This window comes from Channa argus, chromosome 24, assembly GCF_033026475.1.
Source record: "Channa argus isolate prfri chromosome 24, Channa argus male v1.0, whole genome shotgun sequence".
In the NCBI taxonomy this organism is placed as follows: domain Eukaryota; kingdom Metazoa; phylum Chordata; class Actinopteri; order Anabantiformes; family Channidae; genus Channa; species Channa argus.
In genome coordinates, this window is record NC_090220.1 from 179143 (window position 1) to 194880 (window position 15738).

General features: G+C 38.5%; 1 protein-coding gene across 4 annotated transcripts in view; it reads right to left on the bottom strand.

Moving 5' to 3' along the window:
* Positions 1-15531, bottom strand: part of LOC137109115 (disks large homolog 4) — a 64461-nt gene extending 48930 nt beyond the window's left edge. For 3 of the 4 annotated variants that reach the window (XM_067494527.1, XM_067494526.1, XM_067494525.1), the window contains exon 1: positions 3078-3237. In XM_067494527.1, coding sequence (XP_067350628.1) covers positions 3078-3119 — 42 coding nt within the window. In that variant the 5' untranslated portion in view covers positions 3120-3237. Of the gene's footprint in view, positions 1-3077; positions 3238-14966 lie in introns of those variants that run through there. The other variant, XM_067494529.1, reaches the window with a different exon arrangement.
* Between the last annotated feature and the right edge of the window lie 207 nt (positions 15532-15738).

The following is a 15738-nucleotide window of genomic DNA, read 5'->3' on the forward strand; positions in this document are numbered from 1 at the left end:
TTGTTTGGTTGAATGTAGGCTTTTATAACAGTTTCAGAAAGGAGAAAGTGTTTTCAATACTTCAGCACTCCTTTGCACATCATACTCCATGACCCTACATTAAAACGTCATTATGAATACAAGTATTCAAGCTACAAGAAATTTGGTAGTTGGTACCAATAGCCTTTAAATACTGGATACCACAACAAGAAAGAAACCAATGTAGTAAATACAATTTCAAATTAGGTTTTTTATATTCCATTCCAGCAAAAAGAGTGGGATGAAGCATTTAAGTATTAAGCGTGTTTCAAGAGTTCTGAGACCCCACTAGCATAGCAGCCTTCGATAATTAATACTTTATCCCTGATAACCAGATTAAAAAACAAAATATCTATATACACAACCTTTGAGTCGTTTTTTCCCCCTGAGTTGTAGTGTACCTGTTGCTGCTTTGCACTTCTCGACAAACAACATTCTTCTTCTTGTATTTTTTCTGCTACATTTACAGGGTGATTATGCAGCCAGAGAAATCCTATTCTCCAGTGCCTATGGCAACTGTTATGGTACTTTTGGTACCATCAGCACCATCGTAAACAAGTACTCTCACATTGTGAAAATTTTGGTATCGACATAGCTACATTACTGTTGTAATTCAAGCATTTTTTCAAGCATTCGGCAAATGTATCTTTGCAGAAGAACTAATTGATACTATATATATCTTATAATCAATACAGTGTGACATCTTGACTAAACAGTAGGGCTAATTGTTTTCTTGTTATGATTTGCAGCAAAGTGGTAATGTTTGCTTTCCAAACAAAATAGAATCTGAAACTCATACTTTATTTCTCCTTGTGATTGTAAATAGACTAGCAAGACCTTTGAAGGATCATGTTACCGTATTAGTTGTGTTATGTAATATAATTTTTCCCTTAAAAAACAAGGACTGTTTAAATATAGTCTTACAATTGCTATCACCACCATAATGATCATATCATGCGGGGTACTTGGATTTGAAATTACTATTAGGTTAAACTGCTGACTAATGTGAAACATCTAGAGTGGTTACATGCACATCAGCATGATGAACCCTGCAACCAGTTTTTAAAATATCATCACATTTATTCAAGGCAAAAATGTAATTAAACAAATTTACCTGAAATTGTGACATTTGGTTGAATTTCCTTTACAGTGAATTGACAACCTTGACAGACACTTGCTATCTGCCCCGGTGATGCTTTCACAGGCCTGGACTGCAGCCAACTTCACTTCTTGCTTATTTGGGTTATTTTGCTTTCAGTCTGGTCTTCAGCAAATGAAACACATGTTCAGCTGAACTTGAGGTCAAGTGACAGACATGGCCAGTCAAGAACATTGCACTGTCTGGTCCTCCACAAGTTCACTTGTTGCCTTGGCTGCATGTTTAGGCTCCTTATCCTGGTAATAAAACATTGTTGAATGAGTTCTGATCTATCCATTTAGATCTGAAGAGCTCATGTTTTCTCACTAGGCTTCTACTTTTATCCTGCTACTGTGAAAAGTTATCTGTTAACATAAGTAGTTTTCAACACTTTCATCCATTAATCTGTTTTATTCAAGCACAGATTGATATTTGTCTCAACTGTCTATAACACGTCGATTCAAAATTCTAAAGGTTTCCGGATGATCATATCTGAAACCTGTCTTTTCTGTGATTTGCATCTTGGGGTGATCATGTTTTGAAGATCATCTCTGATACACATGTGCCTGCATCCTGGAATGACTTCCTGATCTGTTGGAACATTTATCTTTGGCTTTACAGTCATTCGTCTGTCATTCACTATTGTATACTGGCCTTCCCTGGCTTAGCAGAGTATTCACACTTGCCAAAGTTTGTAACAAGCACCAATTTATTTGAGTTTCTTGCTTCATGTTGGCCTACTTTACTGGCACTGACACATCTTTGGTCTTCATGTTGACAACAGAGCCGAAGAAGGCAAACTAAAATCAACTTTAAATCTTTTGATAAGTCATTTTTAACTGGTCAGGGCTTCATTTCAATCCATTCAAATCCAACACACTGATGCACAGAGGAAAAACAAAAAGAATGTGTCAATATGGTATACATAGAATAGGTTGTATATCCTGATTCTAAAATCAATTAAAAAATGATTCTCCATCAGACTGATAAAAGTCTAAATATGCACAGTGAATACGACCTGCTCAAACTGACAGCTTATATTCATGTTCACATTTGCAAGACAGCTTTAACATGGATAATACCCAGTGCAAAGCTCTTTTTTATCACATCCATGCAAAGAGAGACGAACACATAATTGTTAGTGGCATCGTATTGTCATAACACTCAACCAGCACAGTATCAGCTCATCATGTCTACTCAACTAATTAAGAAAGGAGCAGTTCTGAGGGGCCTGTGTTTTCTTTATACACACTCGCACACAAACACACACACACACACATATATATTTATATATATGCTGTTTCCAACAAAATTGAACTTAAATCTACCTCCTCTACTTTCGATCATCCAAAGCCTTTAACCCTAAAAATGTAATGACCTCATTCTAAGTGACGACGTTTTTTTGTGGGAAATCTTCTAATCTTAGGAGGACACTGGGCTAGTCTCCTAGTGTCCTCACAAGGAGAGAGGTGCATGCAAATATGAATTAAATTCTCATATACTTTATATAGACAAAAGTACCCAAACATACAATCATACAATTGCATTTATAAATCTGTGTTGCTTTAATCAACAAGTCTGCAAGAGTTTTACTCCTCCGGCATACCTAAACATGCTCACTGTTACATACACACCCACATGTGCCAGGCCATGTTCATACGTGACACCCAAAGTGCATGATTGCACCTACCCAGAGTACAGATACATTGAAATTAAACCATTCCTCATATACATATTTCTGGTTAATCTCTGACAGTGGAGGAAATTGCAAACATTTTCGATGCACTATGCACAGATGTAGATGCAGACCTCCCCAAAGCCTGCCAGAATGACTAGCAGACTATAAGCTAACATGCAAAACAGAGGCAACAGCAACATAAGAGATGGAAGAAGAACGACACAGAGAGGTGAATTTACCTACCACACACGGGCAGAGAGAAGGGAGCTTAGTGCGGCCCTTCATGAGCGAGAGACAGAGGAAAAACAGCCTCCCAGACACCCGCAGTAGAGTAGGAGAGGGATGGGAAAAGAGAGAGAGAGAGAGAGAGAGATGGGAGGCTGGGGAAGGGTAAGGGGAAATAAAAAAAGAGGGAGGGGAGAGAGGGAAGGGGAAGGGGGTGTTGTCGTAGCAGATGAGGAGAGAGACTTTTTTCCTGGAAGCTAGAGTTGGTGGTGTTTGATATATCTTGATTTTAAAGGCAGGGGTCTGAATGCAGAGCACTGGCAGCTTGATCCAGCCGTGACTCATAAAATACGTTTGTCACTGAGAGTGGGTGAGGGAGGGGAGAGAAGGAGACATAGAGACAGAGTGTAAACCTTATACATTATTTTATTTTCCGTGGGTGCTGCCGTCCACACTCCCCTGTGCCCTCACACCCTCTTCTTCATACCACACACACATACACATTTGTCAATAAAGGCTAAATACTAGCATAATAATTTAAAATGAGGGACATTTTCACACAGACATCCCTGTTATGCAACCATTATGTAATTACATATTTATCTCTTTACAGCTAGTGTTTTAACTGTGACCTGTGTGCTAATTTCCAAGGTGTTAGTTATTTCAGTGACAACATTTCTATCTTCACAGTGGTCAGAGAAACACTTGTACTGCACACAAGATAAGACAGCGAATATGTTAACCATACTTTTGTCTTGATATCCAGGCCTGAGGCACATTAAGGTTCAGGCTGAGGTTTACTCATAATTATGGATCATGAAACAATTAATTGATAGATAAGGTCAATATTTCTCCAGCATCACAAATGTGTTAAAAATTACACTGCTGACTTACATACTGGGTAGCTGTTCGCTGGTTAGCCAGGTAGCATAACTGTGTGTTAACTGTTACATCACTGCCACAGATTAAAACTAAAATTAAGAAATGGAGAATTAAGAAGGTGAAACCAGAGGTGTAACCAGAACTTGTGCCCAGGTAAGAAGCTGTCTGCAGTTTAAAAGTTTTTTGGCTTTACATAAACTGAGGCAGATTAAAAGTTGACTTGTGGCTGCTGGTGGTAATACTAGCAGCTTCTGCTACTGTATCACCTCAGCAGAAAGTGTGTTGGAATTGGATTATGACCTGGTAGTGATGAAACCATGAATCTAAACATGAATTCAGACATCACTTGAAAAGACATTTTTTCGAGGCCCTATATGGGCAAGAAAAATCAAACAGTACAGCAGCATTATTAATGGGGTTCAATTTATCTATGCACAGACTATATCTGCTACAGAAAGTCAAAAAACATGGATGCAGATCAATGATTAGAAAACTGGATTGGAGGCATGTCTTAATGAGAAGACAATACTTTTGTGAACATTGTGTCTTGTCATGGCAAGACCCCAGCACTTTACTCTTTTACAAATCTGTTGCTTATTTGGAAAGAGGAACCCAAATTTTAAATAATATAACGAAACTGATTTTTGCTTTAAGTGATCAAACAGTTCTGTCCTTCATTGTTCAGTTACACATGTATTTGAGCATTTGTAGCTTTTTTCCTTTTTTGAGAAGAAAACACTCATGAATAGACACACTGTTTTCAAAGACAAGTTTCAAAACATTTACATTAGGTGTCACAATCTGAAGAACTCAGTTAAAGCGGCGTTAACATCTTTTTTGTGTAAATTGTTAAGGGTCAGACAACACCCCAGGTTTTAAGTTTATTTTCATAGACTTTAGGTCAGGAAGTGATTCTATCTTAACATCATTCTCTACCTAACTCTATCTACTTTTAGCAAGGACAAGATGGGGCAATATGCTACCTTTGTATATTGATCAAATATTTATTTGAGTGAATGCTATTCACTCTTGTTTATTCTAGAGGTTATAAATTAGTCATTCTCTATCTCTTTTAAGTTGTAATATAGTTTTGACTGTAACATGAAAGTCATCTTATTTCCCAGTGTTCCGAAATGGACGAGTATATTTTTGCATTACAGAAAACTTGGCTAAATCCAGGCTCTTTATTTATTTGATGTCACTGTGCTTCTTATACATAGCCTATAATGCACCTTAAAAAGGAGAATGATAGTTGCCCGCATTGTTTACTGGATACTCAGATCTCTTTCTGTTTTAAACAAGTTTTCTTCCTTCTATTGTTCTTTTTGAAAACACTGGCTGCCTTGATATCTCATTACATCCTACTGTGCTTTCTTATCCCCTATGATTGGTTAAAAACAAAAAGATTTAAAAACAGGTATAAAAGAGAATATTTAGGCCTACATTTATTTTGTCAGTCATCTACATACAACACTATTTAAGTATATTATTGTTGTTAATGATTACTGTCTAGTGTATAGTTTGTACAGCAAATACATAATATTTAATTTATTGTAGCCTACCAAACACAAATGTAACCACCAAAAGACTTTACATCAACTAGTTTGTCCAAGTGTGTGTCCAAATCATTCAGGGACGTTTTTATTTAATTACTATTGTCCATGTTTTATATGCTATCATTTAATAAGATATCAAATTGTTAATGTAATAATTCTTGAAAATTTACGGTCAGCTGATAAATTGCACTGCATTGTCTCCTTTACTATACTTTACTCTTTACTATAGTGACATAAGTATATTTCTGCAGTTAAGCAATGATATGAGACATTGAGTGTTAAAATGATCAAAGCAGCACAGCAGAAGCAGATTACTAAAATAACAAAGATGACTGCATGCACATAAACTTCCATAACTTTTTAATTCAACCAAAAAAAATTTTACACCTTATCTTTTTTAGGAAGACCAGGTTTTGTTTTGTTGTGCAGATGGTTGATAACATGTCTTGATTCTATTGATATGTATCTATTTATTTATATTTATCTTAACAAGAAATAAGCCCCAAAGGCTTGCCTTTCTGACTAGAGACTTATAATGATTTTTGCTTGATTTTAGGTTTTCCAGCATTTATTATTTATTTTAATTTGATAAGGATGACTTCTTGAAAGGTTGTGTGGAGTGTAAAGAGAGTAGCAGAGCTGTTTCAGAGCAGGGAGAAAAAGACCTCACGTGAGTAGGGTGGATTGAGTTTCTGCTATTGATAGTTCAAGTTTTATGTTGAAGTATTTTATGAGATGTCTCACATAGGCTCATAATATGCTGTTTAACAAATACAATCCTTCAGGCAACATAAACCTTGGTGTTTTGAGCAACTACTAGACCAATTGTTGTAATTAAGTAGATTTTTTATAATGTTCCAGAAATCTAAATTTCATGTTACTAATATATGTTACTATGTGTCAAGCGTGTTCAGTCCTTTAAGCCTAGATGCACTTGACCAGTCTTTAAAAGGACAACAATGTACCTCTAATTCAATCAGTGTAGTCAGTATCAACACTAAATATAACTCTGTATCTAATCTGGTCCATGCAGTAGTCTAATTGGCGTCATAATGGGTGTATTTGTGTGCAGCTGCTGCTCTGGCCCCCGTCTCTTTCTGCTGCATGGCTGTATTAAGGGGGAAGTGAGGGAATAAACAGGCTAAATGCACCGTGATCCAACTAGGCTGCTTTACAGTGGACTGCTGTTGGGTGATGGATGGGTCATGACACCTGCAGGGGTTAGGCCTAAAGCCCTCTGGACCTCAGTGACCCACTAAGCTGTGGCTTCTACTTTAGCTTCACCATCTGTGAATAAAGACAACTGGAGCCCACCGTGACATTTCCATCTGAAATAAAGCTTTTATTGGTAGAACCGTGTCAAAAACTGTGTAACCCATAGATCCAGCAACAAGCAAGACCAAACATTAATTTTCTATTCTCCGCATTCAGGAGCATTCTCTGCTGCAGCCTACACAGAGGTCATCCTCCTACCTGAACACTGTGGGCTTCACATTATCAACACCCTTCAATGGCAGGACTCTCTCTATCTCTCCCTATCTCTCTTTTCCTCTCTCCTCTCTCTCTTCATTCTTTCATCTCTATTCTCTCCATGATGATACCCCTGCCATGTTGTCATGGCAACAATCGGGCCCTGATTGCTTGGTTGCTAGGCAACTGACATCACCTATAAGAGGAACATGAAGAAACAAAAGCCAGAGACAAACAAAACACACAAAATATGTGCGTTTGTAAATGACTGTGTTGAGTCATTAACTCACGACGTGTTTTTCAATCGAATGATCTTTTCAGGCATGTAGTCAGCAAAGTATATCATCTGAATATAAGCATATAATTCAAATATGACTGCTACACTGGGCAATCTTCTGCTCTCTGTCAAACATAATGTTAAAACCCTTTGAATCCCCGACTTAAAATTCATATGAGCGGATTAAAAAGGCAGTTGACAGGGCATTGCTCATGAATAACTGATTCAGGTCCAACAATTTCCTATTATGATAATAAATAAGGAGAAACACAAGAGCTTCATCATCACTGAATGCATGTTTTGTATGTACTCTAAGGCTCAGGCTAATCTAGCATCATTTAGGAACTGAGCATCCAGGTGTTGGACAATATAGTAACTGAAATACAATACAATACAATATCCTTGCACCAGATTGCCATTTACTCTTGTGCTGTAGTTTAACAATGTACCACAAGGTGTCATTGTGTGCTGTCTTGAAAAATATCACTGCACTGTAACAAAATCTGATCCCATTTGCAAGGCTAATGCATGTGCTGTTCACATTGATGATATCAGCACCACCATCTTTGTCAATCTTGTTTTTTTTTCCTACAGTCTTTTGCACTTGCTTCCTTCTGCATCCCAACCCATACGGTACATAGACTGACAGATGCACCCACATCTCATACCACATGCTAGTTAGTTGACTCCTTAAAAAAATGGCTGTAGTGTGGTCATATGTGTTCTTTTCCAGGAGGCTGTGGTGACAGCAGAACTTCTTCTGTTAAATCTGCTTTTATCATTAAATATACATCATCATTTAACTGAATTTTTAGACTCATTTACACATTACCAAAATGATTGGCTATGCTTGTTATCCATTGTCAGAGCAGAACACCACAACACATCCACCACAGTCCTCCTCTTGGTCCACCATAGCGGCTCACGTTTCGCTATTATCCTTTTAACTCAATGTGAGTTGACAAAGACTCCAGACCAAACAGCCCATGATGGATCTAATCTGTCACCTGTCATATGAAAAATTTCAGGATGGACAGTTATGCTGACAGCCAAAACACTGAAATTAAGCAGCAGAGCCTCTAAGCACAGTCTGCTGGTGGACAGTATGTAACAACATGCATGTAGCAACAGTTTTTTTCACCCCTGCTTTTATGATCTGTAGGCTCCTTAGTGTTCTACAACAGTTAAATGTAATAAATAAATGCTTGAAGAAATATACATGTTCATTTCATAGATGGAAACACAAAATTCAAGATGGATAGTTATTGAGTTATTGTATGTTCTAAACCTATCCATCAATGATATCCAGACATTTTAGGTTAGATATATGAGAAATGATAAGGCATTGCTCATTCTTATACTAGATTAAACTGTAGAACAGAGCGAAGCAAAAGACAGTTAGAATAGAGTGGGGCACAGGTTGTGTTGTGTATATTTGACAAAGAAAAGGTCTTAAAAGCCGCCTTGCTTGCTAAGACTCCTGGTGGGGGTGGTGGGCACTGTAAAGTAGATACGAGACTAGAAGCCAGAATTGGCAACACATTATCTTATAACAGTCCTCAACTCTGAAGTGAGAAATTGCCAGTGATAACTGTATATATATCTTGAAAATAAAAAAGATCTACAGTATGCAACACTACTGACAACAATAGCATCTTACAGCAGCCTCTGTCTTCTGGCAGGTTTCTGAAAATCTCACACCATTTCTTAACTTGAGCAAGGCTGCATTTGCAATTGACAGTGCAGAAGCTCTTTGTGCTGAAGCAGAATGCTCTGCTTTTTTCTGCAAGTTCTGTCTGATCATGTAGGTGTGTGGCTTTCTTTTGGGAAAACAGTTGAACATGTGGGTGAGTGCAGAATTGTGACTGACCACATAAAGCTTACTTTCCAAGCACAAAAGTAAACTGTAAGCTGTAAGGAATTGTGACAGAAATCATGGAGGATGTAATTATTTTTATAATTACATCTCTGTTATCCCTTTAGCTCCACTTTTTTTCTGGACAGCAGTGAACTTGAGCAATGTGCAATCATGGCTTCTGACTTGCACTGGGGCTTCATTTCACTCACTGTGCCCTGGTAGCAACTTGGCAGGATCAGTGACTCTGTGGCTGCATACAAAGGCCTCACGGATGCTTGTGCCCTTGAGTGGAGATCATATGAGCTCTCCACTGTATCGCTAATCCTAACCAACAGAACACTGGACAGTTTATCAGACGCTCAAACAGCCAAAAGTTTCTGCTTATATGCACAAATATTCACAAGACATAAATATTCAAATATGTTGAGCCATAACACAGTTGACAACACCAAATAATTATTGTGAGTGTAAAAAACAATTCTGGTGAAGAGGATGTTCATATTGAGGCACAAAGTCATACATTGAAGCCAGTAATGAGCACACAGAGCTGCTGACTTTGCCTACATCTTGTCAAATGTATAATTTATTTGAAAAAGCACTGACTAGGGAAGCCTTGAAAGTACTCAAGAAGAGGGCAGAAGGTAAGCCGGAGAGTAGAAAGCAGGGAAGAGGAAAGAGTAAGCAGAAGGAGGAAAGGAGTTAACATGAGACAAAAGAGAAAGAAGGCTGAGAAGAGATGAGGTGAGGGATTATGGAGGTGAGGGAAGAAAAGGGAGAAAAAAAAGTGGAAATGGAAATGTGAGAGCAGAGAACTGGAACAAGCATGACAACAGGGAGAGGAGTTGTAATCAAAGGAGCATAAGACCACTGAAGCAGGAAGAAAGCAGAAATATACTATATGTTTCAACACAGGAGATACATGTACAGCACATACTTGATTTTGTTATTGCGATCATTTTTGCTCATACATCACAGTTTAAAAACTCAAATACCCTTTTTAATGTGCACCATCTTTGTTCTCACCTCTTAAACACCAAACCCTCTTTCTCTGACTAAGTGCCATACAGGAAGGGAGAGTCAAAGGTATTGTCAAGCTCGCAACCAAATATAAATCCTGTGACGTCTCCTCAAGCTGATATGCCCTGATATTGCAGTTCCAAATGTTATGTAAAGGCACTTCTGTATGATGCATTGCTATCGTATGTTGCAGTTTATTATTTATTTTTCCTTAGACTTTAGTGTAGGAAGGAGCAGAAAATTACATAAGCTGTTTAATAAGTCCAAGAAAAAAGTGAATACATTGCATGGTAGGAACTGAAAGTGTTACTGGGTCATTTGTTTTATAAAATTACAGAGTGTTCAAATTCATCCAAGCCAAAGGGCAGATGTTACAAGGAGTCGACAGTTGTGTAAAAAAAAAAAATTCTTGTTTAATTTCACTTGTATTGCCTTATTAGAAAAAAATATATATACTGGAATTTCTGGGTTTAAGTGACTTTTTTTTATAAAAGTATATTACTTTACGCAAGTCCTAAAGATGGCTTGGAGTTATTCTTTATGCTAAAATTAACACTGAGCACAGTGGTGCTTTAGTTCAACTTGTTGTGTTTTATTACCAGATATTTGTCACCCTCTGGCTCAGTGTGGCTTCAGCCCCGCTGCAAAAATTCATGCACTGAGCTGCACAGAGAAGCAACATTGTTCACATAACCTGTTCTACAGTATGTGGGTGTCAGGGAACAGCTCACCCAGGGAGCTGCTCACCCATCATCTTCTACATGATGACAAGCAACACTCCTCACCTGCAATGCAGCCTGCCTCCATTAAAGTTTAATAACCCACATTTAAAGGAATACACTGAGTTTTGGGTAAGTCCTGAGACCAAATGTCCATGTTAGTTTTGGTCATATTTGGTCATCCTTTTTTAAATTTTGGCGAATTTTTAGTTGACTCAAACGCTGGACATATGAGACATTTTTCTTTTTTTTTCTTTTTTTGTCGAAACCAATAATAAGTATTTCTGCCAATTGTCCACAAACTGGTTTCATCCATTTGATTTTGGGCTAAAATAAAGAAAAATTTGCCACATACTGTCATAAATATATCGTTGCCATGATATTAACATTGTGTTTGATCAAGAAGAAATACTGTACAACAGTGCTGGCGTTAATTCTACATTTTTTGTAGGGCAATAAGTTCCTTATTGACAAACTGAAGCATCAGTAGCAAAGCTATTGTGCTTTTACATATTGTAAACTGTAAGAAATAACACCAGGAGCAGTGAGAGAACATACTTGCATTTGGGACTTCTAAGAGACCTGCTTCCAGGAGATATGCACTGTGTAACGTCTCTGAATTCAACCAAATAGCCGACCATCACAAAAGCTGTGTCTCAGTTCAGGGGTTGCAGGCTTCAACAGATGGATCCTTCTGGGCCCAACGTATCCCACAATCGTTTGCACATGTTACTTTATGTGATGTTTGTGGCTCACATTTGGTCAAACCAAAGTAATATTTTAAACACCAGTTGCCACATAAGGTCAAGTGCTCTCACAAAGACTAGCCAGACATTCGTCCTACTCACAGGGCCTGAAGCTAAATCATAAAGGTAGCAGTACCTGAGCAGCTAAATGCGAATAACTCACCTCTTCATGCTATGACTAAATCAAATTTTGTCTGAATGTGTCTAATTATTCTTCTGGAAACTGAGGATTTCACTAGTGAAATTGTCCAAACATCCTCTACCGCATAATTAGCTGCCCTAGTTCCTTCAAAAACAAGGACCTTTTGGATGGAGACTTTAGTTCTTTTGGAGGGTCTGACTCGGTAAGTTTAACATAAGGCTGCATGATATTGGCGTTTTTATATTGGAGATGTTCTTTCTTCTTTATTTATTGTGATATGATATAGAGGCTCTGCACGATCTTCGAATGCTTTACACTATTTTTTTCCTGAAATAATTACATATAGCATCATTAATTTGCCTCATTTGACACGCACGTCCTTCGATATGAATATTCACATGTGTACTTTGCAATAACAGTGTTGAAACTGAATGCTCTGAAACTTTTTTGTTTTAACTATCTAGAAGTCAGCTGTCAAATTATGTTTCTATATATTCAAACTACAACAACAAATTTATTTTCATAAGTAAAGTAATTGCAACCAGATTCCTTTGCTTTAAACAAAATGACAATATTTTGTTAACTAAATAGTAAATTGCAAGACACAAATGTGGGGGCGGCTGTAGCTCAGGTGGTAAGGCAGTTGTCCACAGACTGCAGGGTCAGTGGCTCGATTCCTGGTCCAGGCTAACTGTCGAATTGTCCTTCGGCAAGAAACTTAACTCCAAGTTGCTCCCGCATGGTCAGGTGAGCACCTTGCATTGCAGCCGCTGCCATCGGTGTTCGAGTGTGAATAAGTGAATGAGAAGCAATATTGTAAAGCGCTTTGGATAAAAACATTATACGAGTGGCCATTTACCATGTTTACCATTTACCAAATACATTTATCCTGAACATATCAATAAAATGTAACCAATCAACATGATTACTTGCTGCCAAAATATCCAGTCTTGGAATACAACATCCTGGTAATTGGGCTACAGTATTTTAAACTTTTTAATACTTTTATTTTTTGTACTTAGTTGGAGCTAGAGAAAAACTTAATGGTGACTTTAGATACAATGTGTTTATGTACTTGAATAAAAAAATTAAATAGCCTACCATGGGCCTCAAATAAAGTGCTTCGCCTTTACATTAGAATCCTTGATCCTTAATCCCGTATTCCTCTCCAGGTATCTAGCAGCTAGTCATGGCTCTCTTTGCATCTTTGACTAAATGGTCAAAATAATGAGAACATTTTCAGCTTCTCTCTCAGTCTCCATTGTACATTGGTCTTTTTGGCTGGAGTGTGCCATTGTGTGCAAGTCATAAAATAGCCCACATACAACAAAAATTGCAATTCAGGTACTGTAGTAATACACAGTCGTCTAGTTTTGTATGTTTAATAATATCACTACTGAGATCTACTTATTACTGAAACAAAGTTATTTGAAAACTATCAAATTTGTATCTCCATAACAACCAAAGTTTTGACAGAGGACCAAAGGAACAACCAAAGTACGGAGAAATTGTTGTGGTGAAATGATCATTATAGCTATTTTTAACTGCCAAGCTGTCTCATTTGCTGTTTAAAGACCCTGCTTCACAACTCAGGAAGTATATTCCTTTATGCACTTTTGTGCACAAACTTTCCCTTTTATAAATTGACCATCTGTCTCACAATTTCTTGGCAACACTTGGCTTTACTTTGCCAGCTTTACAGTAAGTCTTTTCACACTTTCATAGCAATGAAAGGATTCTGGAAGAAGTCTGGAGAAATATCCACTGTTACCAACTGTGGTCTTTCACTAACAGTGCGTTTTTTTTAAGCTAACTCTGTGAGTCACAATCAAGGCAAATCAGGTGCACGAGGGACTGATTTCAGAGAGATCCCTTGACATTTTAGTTTTTGTCTCACTCTTTTCTTTTCTCACAATAAATGTGTCACTCTCCAGTTGTGTTAGGTAACCAAAATAGGCATGTAGCTTCAATATTCAGTTATCAGCTTGAAACTTGGCTCATTAAAGGAAAATATGAAATCAGTCGCTGTTTATTTTTGTCTCTATCTTACAAACCAATATGTAGTGTACTGTATTGTTAATCTCTACAGTGTAAAATGCAGTCACGTTGCTCATTTGACTGCACCTACTTATCTATGTTTAACTGACCAATAATCTGTGTTGCCAAGGAAACTGAGAGGTTGATAAGCAAATGAATGTAATGTGCCACAGTTAAGCACACATTTATGTAATTCATTTGAAAGGGCCAGCTGCACTCACTTCTGCTCTACACACACCAAGTCCAAGAATAATTTGATGATGACAATGATTGCCACCTTTGCGTGGCTGTAAGAGTAGCTGTGGCAGTTCGTGTATTACTCTTTCTCACTTTCTGTGTTCAATTCCTACTACCAAGTGCATTCAGTTGCAGCTGTTAAGAGTATATTGTTGCCGAATCTGTGTGTCAGTATGTCCAGCAGGATATTTAAAAGGTCCAGAACATGTTGTAACTGTCTGAAAAATCAAGTCTAGACATGAGAGTGTATCTGTGTTAAAGCTCTTTCAATTCTGTTTTATTAGCCAATTTCATGACAACTTCCCTGGAGTGGTTGCCTGACTACTGATGCTGAGCACATGAACGTGATATAACATATCAGTCATCCTATGTGTGAGCGGCAGATGTGTGCAGATGAGCAGTGGGTAGCTCTAACGTGTGCCTATAGTCAAGGTTGAGGTTAAGATACAGCCACTGAAAATAAGAGGAGATTAGCATGCAGAGTGCCCTCCCATGGTCTCTGCCTGACATATTCTGCAGCTCTGGTGTGACACAAAGACCTGCACAAGCAACCCTAGCACTGGTTCTCCCCTGGTTTTACTACATCCACTCAGGTCAGCCAGCCCCTGTTTAGACACTCACAAAGCATGACACAGAGTAGGAGATGCAGAGAGAGTGGGAGAGATGGTTATCGAGAGGGGGAGATATCAAAGAGTGTCTTGTCTACACAGCACTCAGGTAGCCCAGATCAGCATGAGATGTGATGAAATGTATTCATTCCCCCCAAAACATCACAAACATAGAAACATTTTAGTGTCTTAAACAAGATGGATGACATATAGATAGCACACGTTTGTAATTAAACAATGACAGGGAGATGAGTGTTTCCTTCTTCTCTTCTCAACTGAGGACAGATACAGTTGTGGCAACACTGACTCTTTACCACACAGACACACTGCCAGAGTACTGAACATCAGAAAGGCTTACCTTTGTAGTCACAATGCAGAGGCAGTCCATGGTACTTAGAACAAAATATTGGGGTGTATCTCAACCCCCCCAACCCCCCACGACAGAGGGCTGAGACCCCACACCCCTCTCCCCAGCCTGCCCCACTCCTGCGCTCTCACTCTCGTCCTGCCTTTCCCCCCTTTTCTCTCCTTCCGTGAATTTCTTCTTTGACTGAACTGAACCAGCAAGGGAAAGAGAGGATGGAGGGAGGGGGAAACGTGAAAAGGGAGGGGGAGGGCCACAGGGAAATAGAGAGAGTGAGCAAAGAAAATAGAGAGGAGAGGAAAGAGGGTGGTCTTGGAATTTTGTATTGGAGAGAAAGAGTGAGGGAAAGGAAAGGTGAGAGTAAAGCTTTTTGAGGTGGAAATGAAAGAAAAGATGGGATGAATATGAAGAGAGATGGAGGTAGGGTAGGATGGAGATGGAAAGCAGAGGCGGCGGGGATTAAAAAAGGGGGGTGGGAGGTTCACACCATGGAAAGAAAGGGAAAAAGAGAAACAGAGAATAAGACAGCAAAACAGCAGAGGATGGAGAGGAAGAACTGAGGGAGGGGACAGTGAAGGAGAGAGAAAAGGAGAGGGAGAGTGGGTGAGTGCGTGTGCGTATGTCTGTGTTTGTGTGTGCATGTGTGTGTGTGTGTGTGTGAAGACAGAAGGAATTAGACCGAAAGAAAATGTGTTGAGGAGGAGAGTGTGAATTTCATATGCATCACAGAAAAAGCAAACACAAAGCACTGCGAGAGCGACCTAAA